Source organism: Mauremys mutica, chromosome 3, assembly GCF_020497125.1.
Source record: "Mauremys mutica isolate MM-2020 ecotype Southern chromosome 3, ASM2049712v1, whole genome shotgun sequence".
Taxonomy (NCBI): domain Eukaryota; kingdom Metazoa; phylum Chordata; order Testudines; family Geoemydidae; genus Mauremys; species Mauremys mutica.
The window spans coordinates 108,926,081-108,938,162 of NC_059074.1; the positions used below are offsets into that span (position 1 = coordinate 108,926,081).

General features: G+C 46.1%; 1 protein-coding gene across 1 annotated transcript; it reads right to left on the reverse strand.

Annotated features, from left to right (window-relative positions):
* Nucleotides 1–758: 758 nt before the first annotated feature.
* Nucleotides 759–1,794, reverse strand: SF3B5 (splicing factor 3b subunit 5). The gene has a single exon (XM_045011768.1). It carries the CDS (start codon nt 1,663–1,665, stop codon nt 1,276–1,278), a length of 390 nt encoding a protein of 129 aa, XP_044867703.1. The 5' UTR covers nt 1,666–1,794; the 3' UTR covers nt 759–1,275.
* Between the last annotated feature and the right edge of the window lie 10,288 nt (nt 1,795–12,082).

Here is a 12,082-nt window from a genome sequence, read left to right on the forward strand (position 1 = left end):
AGCGACAAAAGGAGAAACCAGAGGAAGAGAAGACACACACCACACAAAGAGGGGAGGTTTAGAGAAGCCAGCAGCGCCCAGAGGAAACAGAGACAAGAGCAAACAGGATACTAGAGAAAATAATTAGTGAACAGTATCCCACATAGTAATTCAGGGCCAGGGAGCATCAAATTACTTATTGTATAGGGTGGCTGTGTTGCGCATTTTACTAGCACACTACACTGATGACTCCACTTAATCCCTTGGAGCACCATAAAAATCTACAGGTTGTTTGAATTTTGGTAAGCAAATGCATAGAATGCAGGATGGGGAAATAGCTGCAGTTATGGAAGCCACAATTCATGCTTCAGAAACAAATGCACCCAAAAACCCTGCAAACACACAATACTATAGTTACATAGAAACGAGGAGTCCGGTGGCACCTTAAAAATAACTGATTTATGGGGCATAAGCTTTCATGGGTAAAAACCCCACTTCTTCAGATGCATGGAGTGAAAACTACAGATGCAGGCATTATTGGTCAGTATAATGCCTGCATCTGTAATTTTCACTCCATGCATCTGAAGAAGTGGGGTTTTTACCCATGAAAGCTTATGCCCCATAAATCAGTTGGTCTTTAAGGTGCCACCGGACTCCTCGTTGTTTTTGTGGCTACAGACTAACACCACTACCCCTCTGATACTTGACTGGTCCCTGGTTTTCCTACCAAGCCATTAGTTACCCCAGGGGCAGTTCACCAAGAGCAACATTTGAAAGCACTCAACGCATTTTTATTTCACATATTTAAAAACAAAAAAAAAACCCTACAGCTAAACAAAGGATGGCGTAGGACTGCAAACAGTGCTACCCCACAGGAAAGGCCTAACGGCTAAGTCCCTCCAGTCCAGGTCAAGTCCCCTCAGGAGCAGTGGGCCACACAGTGGCTGACCCCGACGACACGTGCTTTCCTCGTAGTTAGGCCCCATATCGGGAAGCGGGGGTCCCGGCTCCCTCACAGGCGGGACGACGGATCAATGCGTTTGCCGGGCTCGGTCGTGATCGACAGAGCGGGGTTGGGGGGTAAACAGGGTCCAGCGCGGCCAGCCCAAGCCCCCACCCCCGGCGGCGGCGAGGCAACTTCGTCTCGCTCCTCCCCAGAGCCGCTCCCGCCCCGAGTCCATCCCGGCTTCGCTCCCCTAAGGTCAGGCGAGTTCTGAGGAATCCGGGCCGGGTCCAAACGTTTTTGGCGGGCGGGAGGGGGGGGGTGTCCCCTGGCAGGCGGAGGACGGGGCGCTGCTAGGACTCCTCGGGCTTGTCGGCGGGCGGGCCGCAGGGCTGCAGCATCTTCTCCATGAGGTTGAAGCGCACGCGCGCCTTGCTCTCGTTCTCGGCGATGGCGAAGTAGTTGAGCAGGTCGAAGTGGCCCATGTAGGAGCAGTACGAGTCGCGGTGCTGGTTCACCAGCCACTCCCACTTGGTGGTGTCCGCGTGGCCCGTGCCGATGTACTTGGACTGCAGGTGCTCCAGCTGGCTGTGGATGGTGTAACGGTCCGTCATGGCAGCGGCAGCAACGAAGGCCTCTCTCGAAACCACCGAGCCCCAACCGCTTCCAGGCTTCACCCGGCTCAGGCACAAAATGGCGGCCGGAAGTGACGTTTGGGAGGAAATGCGTAATGTTCCCCGCATCCAGCCCTTCCTCCCCTCGAGCAATACCGCGTCGATGAGTCACCGGACCAGCTTTACCAGCCGCCACAAAACTGTGAGGAGAAAAACGAAACTGTGGCTCGCGCCCGCTTGAGGAACGAGGTAAATGCACCCGCCTCTGGGCGGCGTATGCGCTGACTGCACTAGCGCGGCCCCAACGGCACGCTGGGAGCTGTAGTTCCGGGGGAGGGAGAGCGCGCGCGCGCGCGCGCGCCGGGAGGGGGAGGGTTGGTTCCGTTGACGGGAGCGAGCTGCGTCTTTCTTTTCAGAAATGGCCACTGGGCGTCACGCGCGCTTTCCCTCCGGACTCCGCGCTCTCGGGGAGCCTCGTGCCGCGGTCTCTGAGCCCCGAGCACGGGGGGGAGTGGAGCGCCGCCCGCCCCGTGTGCCACAGACACGCCCAGCCTAGGACCGGCCACCCGGCCCCTCACCGCGCTCCTGGGCAGCCCCGCGGCTGGGGCGTGTCTGTAACGGGTTTAACTGTTCGGCCCAGCCGCCGTTGGCCGGTCAGACGGGTTCCCCCCAGCCAAGTGCGGGCAGTGCAGCGGGGCGAACCGCGGGGCGCCGGGCAGAGCGTCAGCAGCCCCCGTGCAACGTTCCCGCCCCGGCTCTGCTCGGTGCGGCTCCGTCCTGAGCCCCAGCCTGAGCCTTCGCTGCTTGTCTGAGCCCTGCGGCGGGAGCGGCGCTGCTGGCGGAGCGAGACCTTTAGGCCTAGGGACGGAGTTGAACACAGAGTGGAGTGCATCGGTCTGCTGCTGTGCACGTGTCTGTCGTTTTACTCTCGTCTCGGGGTTACTAGCACGGAATGGAGACGTGCCTCTGAACAGAGGCAAGGGTTAGAAAACAGAACACTTTAGAAAAGAGGTTTTACTTCCCTCCCAGCTGCACCACAGCCTGGCTATTTTCGGTACAGTCCTGTCTCTTCAATGTGAGACTTCCTGGGGTGCTTATTTATCGAGCAGGAATGAGATTCTGCTTATCTAAAGATAACCTCAAGAGCTGGAATAGGCTGTGCCCTATAACACTAGCTTTAAGGTAGTGTGGGAGCAAAACCACACTCATTACACAACTATGTTTAAATAGTTTATCTGAAAAAAATAGACGGGTTTTTTTTTTGTTTGTTTGTTGTTGTTTTTTTTGTGGGGTGGGAGAGGACCCATGGTTGTGGAACCAACCTACCCTATGCAATTCCCCAGATAGTCTCTAGCCTAGTTTTATAATATGGTGCGTATCTGATTCTCAGATAGGTGAATTATGTAATACCTGCATTATCAAATCCACATCTTCTCTTCCCAGAACTACTTGATGCTTGAGCTTACATCCATGGAGGTCAACGAGACCTTTGTTATTGACTTATTAGTTTGGGTATATGAGATCCTGAATTACAATCTTCAGGCATATATTTCACAATAATAATGTATTAAAGGTATTGGCCTATACCAGTTGTCAGTTGGCTCACTGTTAGAATTTTCAATTAAAGCTTCAGTAAATGATTTTATACAAGATTTATGATGAATATTGAATAATTAAGGGTTTACAGTTTCTCCATACTTGGCTTCTCTGAAGTAACTAGTGTTTTTACTTGCAAAAATATGTTGATGTAAACAATAAAAACACTTGGAAATTGTTTATTATTTGCTGAAATTCATTAAGAGTAAAAGTTGTATCATTCCAAGTTGTTAGGAGATGCAGTACCAGAAGAAATCTGCACTTGCAGTGACTCTACCTGGCCATTGGATGTCAGAGTTGTCCTGTACTTGAATACAATAATAGTCTGGCTATATAGATTCTCTCCTCCGGCGCTGTCTCTCTTCAAAACACCACTGACTTCCTGAGGAAATTACAATCCATTGGTGGTCTTCCAGAAAACACCATCCTAGCCACTATGGATGTAGAAGCTCTCTTCACCAACATTCAAAAAAGATGTAGTACAAACCATCAGGAACAGTATCCCCAATAATGTCACTGCATACCTGGTGACTGAACTTTATGACTTTGTCCTCAACCACAACTATTTCAGATTCGGGGACACTGTATACCTTCAAGTCACTGGCACTGTGATGGGTACCCACATGGCCCCACAGTATGCCAACATTTTTATGGCTGACTTAGAACAACACTTCCTCAGCTCTTGTCCCTTAACACCCCTACTCTACTTGTGCTACATTGATGACATCTTCATCATCTGGACCCATGGGAAAGAGGTCCTTGAGGAATTCCACCACGATTTCAACAGTTTCCACCCCACCATCAACCTCAGCTTGGACCAGTCCACACAAGAGATCCACTTCATGGACACTACAGTGCAAATAAGTGATGGTTACATAACCACTCTATACTGGAAACCTACTGACCGCTATACTTACCTACATGCCTCCAGCTTTCATCCAGACCACATCACATGATCCGTTGTCTACAGCCAAGCTCTAAGATACAACCGCATTTGATCCAGTCCCTCAGACAGACAAAAACACCTACAGGATCTCTCTCAAGCGTTGTTAAAACTACAATACCCACCTGATGAAGTGAAGAAACAGATTGACAGAGCCAGAAGGGTACCCAGAAGTCACCTACTACAGGACAGGCCCAACAAAGAAAGTAACAGAATGCCACTAGCCGTCACCTTCAGCCCCAACTAAAACCTCTCCAGTGCAACATCAAAGATATACACCCTATCCTGAAGGATGATCCCTCACTCTCACAGACCTTGGGAGACAGGCCAGTCCTTGCTTACAGAGAGCCCCCCCAACCTGAAACAAATACCAGCAACTACACACCACACAACAAAAACACTAACCCAGGAAACTATCCCTGCAACAAACCCCATTGCCAACTCTGTCCACATATCTATGCAAGAGACACCATCATAGGAGCTAACCACATCAGCCACGCCACCAGGGGCTTGCTAACCTGCACATCTACCATTGTGATATATGCCATCATGTGCCAGCAGTGTCCCTCTGCCATGTAGATTGGCCAAACCGTATAGTCTCTACGCAAAAGAATAAATGGACACAAATCAGACATCAAGAATTATACTGTAACATTCAAAAACCAGTTGGAGAACACTTCAACGTCCCTGGACACTCAATAACAGACTTTTAAAAGTGGCAATTCTTCAACAAAAAAACTTCAAAAACAGACTCCAATGAGAAACTGCAGAAGTGGAATTAATTTGCAAACTGGACGCTATCAAATTAGACCTGAATAAAGACTGGGAGTAGGCGGGTCACTACAAAAACTAAAAACTAATTTCCCCATGCTTATTGTCCCCTACTGTTACTCACACCTTCTTGTCAACTGTTTGAAATGGGCCACCCTGATTACCACTACAAAAGTGATTTTTCCTCCTGTTGATTGTGCACTTCCACTTTAATTGAATTGTCTCGTTAGAACTGACCCCCCACTTGGTAAGGCAACTCCCATCTTTTCATGTGTGTATATATATCTGCCTACTGTATTTTTCACTCCATGCATCTGATGAAGTGGGTTTTAGCCCACAAAAGCTTATGCCCAAATAAATTTGTTAGTCTCTAAGGTGCCACAAGTACTCCTCGTTGTTTTTTATAATAATCAGTATGGGTTGCTGCTGCAAAAGTCAGTGGGACTGTTCTCATGTGAGACATCTAGTTCAATGGAGAAAGACAGACACTGTGATTTTCTACCTCAAGGTTTACCTGAGCTTTTAAGCCTCCCATTTGTCCTAACAGGAGAGCCCACGCATGCTATGTTTGACAGTACAATTGAATCATAGGGACAAATCAACCCAGAAAGAAGGGCATTGTTATATGAGCATTGTTATATTTGGCATGCACCTGGAAACATTACAAAATGCACTTAGCTAATTTTCTGACACTTACTAGTCAGAAGCCTCTCTGGCTCCTGACTAACAGGATTCTTGGACAATTACTTGCACAGATCCTATCACCTCTGTCATGCTAGGCTAATAAAACCTCTCTCTTGTTAATTCTGTGGTCTTTTTTTCCCGAGATGTCCCATGGTGTCAGATACGTTGTACATACCTTTTTATATGCACATAATTGGCAAGTACTGTGATGATTTACAACTCGTAACCGCAGAATGTGCATAAATTGGCCCAGTGAGTATCAGCTGGAAGATCTTTTCTTCTCTGTGTAAAGCTCTTTCCACAAACTAGACTTCTCCTTCCCTCTCTCCCCATTTCTCATTCTTGCTATCCAAATCTTGATTCCTTTCCAATAAGTGAATTGCTTATGATATATCTTAGCATAAAAATAAGGAAGCCATGGTAAAAAAAAAATTAAATTATTCCCTAGAAATCTTGCTTTATTTATTGTTTTGAATCTGTGATTTAATGGTGTTTAAAAAAAAATAATCTTAGAACGGGATTGTGCCAAAGCTGTACATAGTACGAAAATTATTAAAAACAAGGGATAAAAGCAATAAAATACCATGTGCTACCACTTCAAGGCATATGCTTCGAGTATGCGTCTGGCTTTTTAAATCAACCTGCAACTAAAATGTTTTCTCCTTTGTCTAAATTTAGCATCCACTCCCAAAATATTACATTGGCCTGAAGACCAGGGCAAGCACTATCCAGAACTGGGCCCGTGACATGTTTAAGGTTTGATATTTAGCAATGCATCCCAACTAGTGACAGAAACTTTGTACAGTGGAATGAAGAGATTCCCAGCTTATAACCCTGGAAGGGCCTGAAATATTAGATTTTAAAATTTTGAGCTTTTTAAAGGAAATTTGTAGAGAGGTTTAACATGTTATTTCAATGTTTATTTTTCCTCTGCAGCTGCTGGATGTACACACCTGCCCTTATCAAAACTCTCTGAAGCATTTTTAAAGTAGTTTTTCTATAACATATGTGGCATGTATATCATGGCACAGAGGGGGATAAAGGCCCTGACAGGGCCATCCTCAGGATTTATGGGGCCCGATGCAGTATAATTAAACTGGTGCCCCTATGCCCTATGGCAGCCCGGGCTCACATGTGTATTTTAGATAAGGGTGGTCTTTTGAAAGATTTATTTAAAAAACTATATGTCTGAAGATCCAAGCATTTAACGCTAAAGATGAGTACTCAGATTGTGCATCTAAAAATCTATGCAAGGATTTTTTAGAGATGTGATTTTTATAATCTACAGCAACACACTAATGAGAGATTTTTTTAAAGCAAATTTTAAACTAAGGTCCTGTAGACTAACATGTTGTGCATTACTGTAATATTTATTCAGAACTGTTTTTGTCAATAAATTCAGAAACTGTGGGTATGTCTACACTATGGGATTATTCCGATTTTACATAAACCGGTATTTGGAAACAGATTGTATAAAGTCGAGTGCACGCGGCCACACTAAGCACATTAATTTGGCAGTGTGCGTCCATGTACCGAGGCTAGCATCGATTTCCGGAGCGTTGCACTGTGGGTAGCTATCCCGCAGCTATCCCATAGTTCCCACAGTCTCCCCCGCCCACTGGAATTCTGGGTTGAGATCCCAATGCATGATCGGGCAAAAACAGTGTCGCGGGTGATTCTGGGTAAATGTTGTCACTCAATCCTCCCTCCGTGAAAGCAACAGCAGACAATTATTTTGCGCCCTTTTCCCTGGATTGCCCTGGCAGACACCATAGCATGGCAACCATGGAGCCTGTTTAGCCTTTTTTCACTCTCACCGTATGTGTATTGGATGCTGCTCACAGATGCGGTACTGCAGTGCTACACAGCAGCATTCACTTACCTTTGCAAGGTAGCAGAGACGGTTATCAGCCCTATTGCACCGTCTGCTGCTTTGGAAATTGGCAATGATGATTACCAGTCCTATTGTACCGTCTGCTGCTGTCATGGGTGCTCCTGGCTGGCCTCGCTGAGGTCGGCCGGGGGCGCATGGACAAAAATGGGAATGACTCGCCAGGTCATTCCCTTCTTTACGTTTTGTCTAAAAGTAGAGTCAGTCCTGCCTAGAATATAGGGCAAGCCTACTAAAGAACCAGAGAGCACAGCCGCTCCGGGTCAGAGCCCCAGACATACCGCAGAAATGATGAGCTGCATGCCATTCTAGGGGGTGCCCCTGCAACAACCCCACCCATTGCTTCCCTCCTCCCCCACCCCTTCTGGGCTACCGTGGCAGTTATCCCCCCCATTTGTGTGATGAAGTAATAAAGAATGCATGAATAAGAAACACTGACTTTATTGAGATAAAATGAGGGGGAGGCAGCCTCCAGCTGCTATGATATTCCAGGCAGGACTGAATCTCCAGGAGACAAAGCTTAAAGAAGGGAATGACCGGGAGTCATTCCCATTTTTGTCCAGGCGCCCCCGGCTGACCTCAGTGAGGCCAGCCAGGAGCACTCACGGGATGACGACAATGGTTATCAGTCCTATTGCACCGTCTGCCATCACAGAGAGGAGAGGAGGGGATGCTGCTGTTTAGCGCTGCAGCACCGCGTCTACCAACAGCATCCAGTAGACATATGGTGACATTGAAAAAAGGTGAAAAACTATTTTTTTCCCTTTTCTTTCACCGGGGCGGGAGGGAGGAGGGAATTGACGACATATACCCTGAACCATCCGCGACAATGTTTTTGACCCTTCAGGCATTGGAAGCTCAGCCAAGAATGCAAATGGTTTTCGGAGACTGCGGGAACTGTGGGATAGCTCGAGTCCTCAGTCCCCCCTCCCTCTCTCCATGAGCGTGCATTTGAATCTTTGGCTTTCTGTTACGCTTGTCACGCAGCACTGTGCTGAGTCCCTGCTGTGGCCTCTGCCTATCATAGCCTTGGAGATTTTTTCAAATGCTTTAGCATTTCATCTTTTGGAACGGAGTTCTGATAGAACAGATTTGTCTCCCCATACAGCGATCAGATCCAGTATCTCCCGTACGGTCCATGCTGGAGCTCTTTTTGGTTTCTGGGACTGCATGGTCACCTGTGCTGATCGGCGCTCCACGCTGGGCAAACAGGAAATGAAATTCAAAAGTTTGCGGGGCTTTTCCTGTCTACCTGGCCAGTGCATCCGAGTTCAGATTGCTGTTCAGAGCGGTCACAGTGGTGCACTGTGGGATAGTGCCCGGAGGCCAATACCGTCGAATTGCGGCCACACTAACCCTAATCCGACATGGCAATACCGATTTCAGCGCTACGCCCTTCGTCATGGAGGATTACTGATACTGGTATTAAGAGCCCTTTATATCAATATAAAGGGCTTCGTTGTGTGGACGGGTGCAGGGTTAATTTGGTTTAACACTGCTAAATTCGGTATAAACTCGTAGTGTAGACCAGGCTTATTAGTATATACCTGGGGGTTGGCAAATGCCTGTTAAATGGCTTCATTACAACTTGAATGGCTCTTTAACAGTTTCAGTGTTGTGCTAATAGGTCTGGCAGGCTGGAACTTTTTCACTTTCAAGTACTAGATCCCCTCCGGAGGAAGACTCATCAGGCTGCAGCAGCCAGCTGTGGTGGGAGCCTGCAGGAAGGGTCAGAACAGTGATAGGAAGAGGTGGGAGAGTGGACACTAAGACCAGGGGTGCCCCAAATTTTCGGGTGCCCTACGCAGCCAATTTGCTCCATATGCCTAAGGACGTGTTACCAGATTTGGCCGTTATTTTGGGGTATGCTCATTTATTCGGGTTACTCGGGGGGAGGGTTGGGTTCTGTAATTCTATCAATGTACTACTTGTGTTGTCATATGGAGCTCTACTTCTCCCTGAGCTGCAAGTCCCCTCCCAATGGAGCTATCCTGGAGGACCTAGGTTCCCTAGGGCTGGGTTTCTCCAGCCCCAGAACCGGATGAACACACACGCACCCACACGTGCATTAACCAGAGCAAGTCTGAGCAAACCGGGCCAATCAGCACTTTCAAGCTGACCCCTTATATGTCTCTGGACTCACTGGGCTGGATGAAGCAGCACTTTCAAACCCCCCCCCCCGCTCCCACATATGCCCCTGGGCTCCATGGACTGGGTCAAGTAGCACTTTTAAGCTGTCACCCTTATGTATCCCAGATTCAGCACGTCCCTATCCCCACTCACAATTGTACAGGCAATAACCTACTTGATGAGCAAACCCCACAGTATTTTGGGCACCGCAGGGATCTTTAGCTTAGGTAAAAGAAGCGTTGCTGTAGAGTGAATGGGGGAAACTAAAAACACAAAAGAGTAAAGTTCAGCAAGAGAGAGAGAAGCAACCAGCTTATTTATTGAATACAAGTTATTTATTGAATAATAGTGATAACTACACAAGGAGCCTAAACCAACATAACATACATTATTAAAGGTTAATACCTAAGTTAGAAAGGAAAACAGAGAGAAAGAAGGGGATCTTACCCACTCCATGAGGCTTGAATTGGTCGGGGTTCCCAGGTGATGGTGGTAGCTCAGGGTCCTGAGTGCTGGAGACAGGCAGATCCCTCAGCACAATCAGTCAGGAGAAGATGGAGTCCCAGTGGAACTGATACATAGTTTGGATCTAAGCATCAGAACATTGACTGGAGTGTGATTAGGGATTTTTGTAGAGAAAATACAATGGTTCAAGGGAGAACCCTAGATTTGTTTATAGGTAAACTGGTGACTCAATGGTTTTCTTTAGGCTAGACAATAGGAGCTGATCACTCAGGCTATGGGTGGTGTTTTCATCCAGGGAGCTCACAGTGCAACTAGGCTGCTTCAGTATTTTGGATATCAATCAAGGATTCATTACTAGAATTGGTCTGATAACTGCTGAGCTGGGTGTGGGCAGGCATAGGTTCATTAACATCTGAAGCAGAGATTCCCATAATGCAGTGTTTCCCTGCTTTTCTGGTCCCAGAGTTCAGTGTGGTTCTCTGTTCTTCATTCTGTATGTCTCCCTGTCCCATCTTTCATGCAGATGAGGCTAGGGGAGTTGTCTCTGTTCTTCATTCTGTATGCTAATGCAGATGTCTTAATCTTGTCACCCTTGTCAGGAAGGGTTTAGGTGTGTCTCCCATCCGCCCTTCATTGCTCTCTGCAAGTCTTTTCTCAGATGGGTTTTGGTTTAAGCAGAGGCTGGTGGAAGGTATCTTTCATGAGTCAGACAGGCTGGATACTGCACCCTGGTTCCCCAAGAGCTGATTGGTATCAGATGGCCCTGAGCCCTGATCCTGCGGCTGTTTTCCACAGGCTCCTACACCAATGCTGAGCCTCATCGACTTCACTACAGCTCTGCATAGACAGAAGGATCCACTCAGGTGGAGCAGTTTACAAAACAGAGGCTAAAGGTTATCTGCAATGACCTGGGTAATGCAGTCATAGTTTCACAAAATGTGTCTAATACAGTTAGTAATAAACTGTCATACTGATGACAGCTTTAGTCCAGTTCCCAGCATTACGTAATACATATGTAATGGATTATGTAATAATAATAATAATAATAAATAAATACCCTAAATCAATATTTAACACTAGGTTAGTTTAGTTTAATTTAGAAACTGATTGATAATCTATTCCATAGCATTCAGGAGCATTTAAAGGAAGTTTCACACTCGAGTTTCACTAGCACAGCATCTATGGACAAAAACTTGAAATAGAGCAATTTAAGAAACATGAAACAAACACAGAGAGAGCATCTGTTTAAAGAACACATCAAATGTCTCAGAAAGAGATAACTATCACTTGATATTTGGAGAGGAGCTCTGTATTCCTTTATTTTGAAAATAAAAGCCTCTCTAAACAAATGTGCTGAGTTTCTGCTAAAGCTAAAAATAGAGCAGTCAGTCTGTCAGGTGAATTAAACTGTTTATAATTACTGAAGGATAATTTTTAAAAATTCACAAATTGTAAATAAAATGGATCTTAAAATCAAGAACCAGTAATCAGCAGTTATGTAGGCAGCTGTGCTCTGATTTCTCCTTTCCTTCATCTGTCTCACCTTTCTTCCAGGACCTTTTTATGTCATTAATCCCAGGTAAAGTATCACAGCTAATACAGAGCTGAGGGATACAACAGTCTGTGAGTGAGTTTATATGGTAGCATAAACACATTTAAATCACCATTAACAGAAAACCCCCAGTTTAACTTTTTATGGTCAGCCTAAAATAGAAGGAGCTGATCAGAACAATGACCAATATTCTGTATCCACTACAATGTTTCTGTGCAATAGGGCAAGTTAGGACAGAGAAGAAGAAAACTCTCATTCTCCCTTCTTTAAGTCTGACCCTTAAAAACTGCTTAATACTGCAGTCATCTTGTTCATGTTTTTTAAAGATGTATTTTTTTAAAGAAACTATTTTAAAATTACTTTCCACAAAGAAGCCTATCTACTTAAAAAACAGTAATGTTTATCATTTCAATTAGACACTAGAACAGTGGTGTCATAATCCTTATCTTGACAGAACTCTAACGTTTCTATTCCACACAAGTCTAAAACTCATCTGTAACTGAGTCAATAGATA

Bases quoted from the DNA above. Each gene is read 5' to 3' on its own strand.
- SF3B5 (XM_045011768.1), bottom strand. From the start codon at position 1,665: ATGCGGGGAACATTACGCATTTCCTCCCAAACGTCACTTCCGGCCGCC.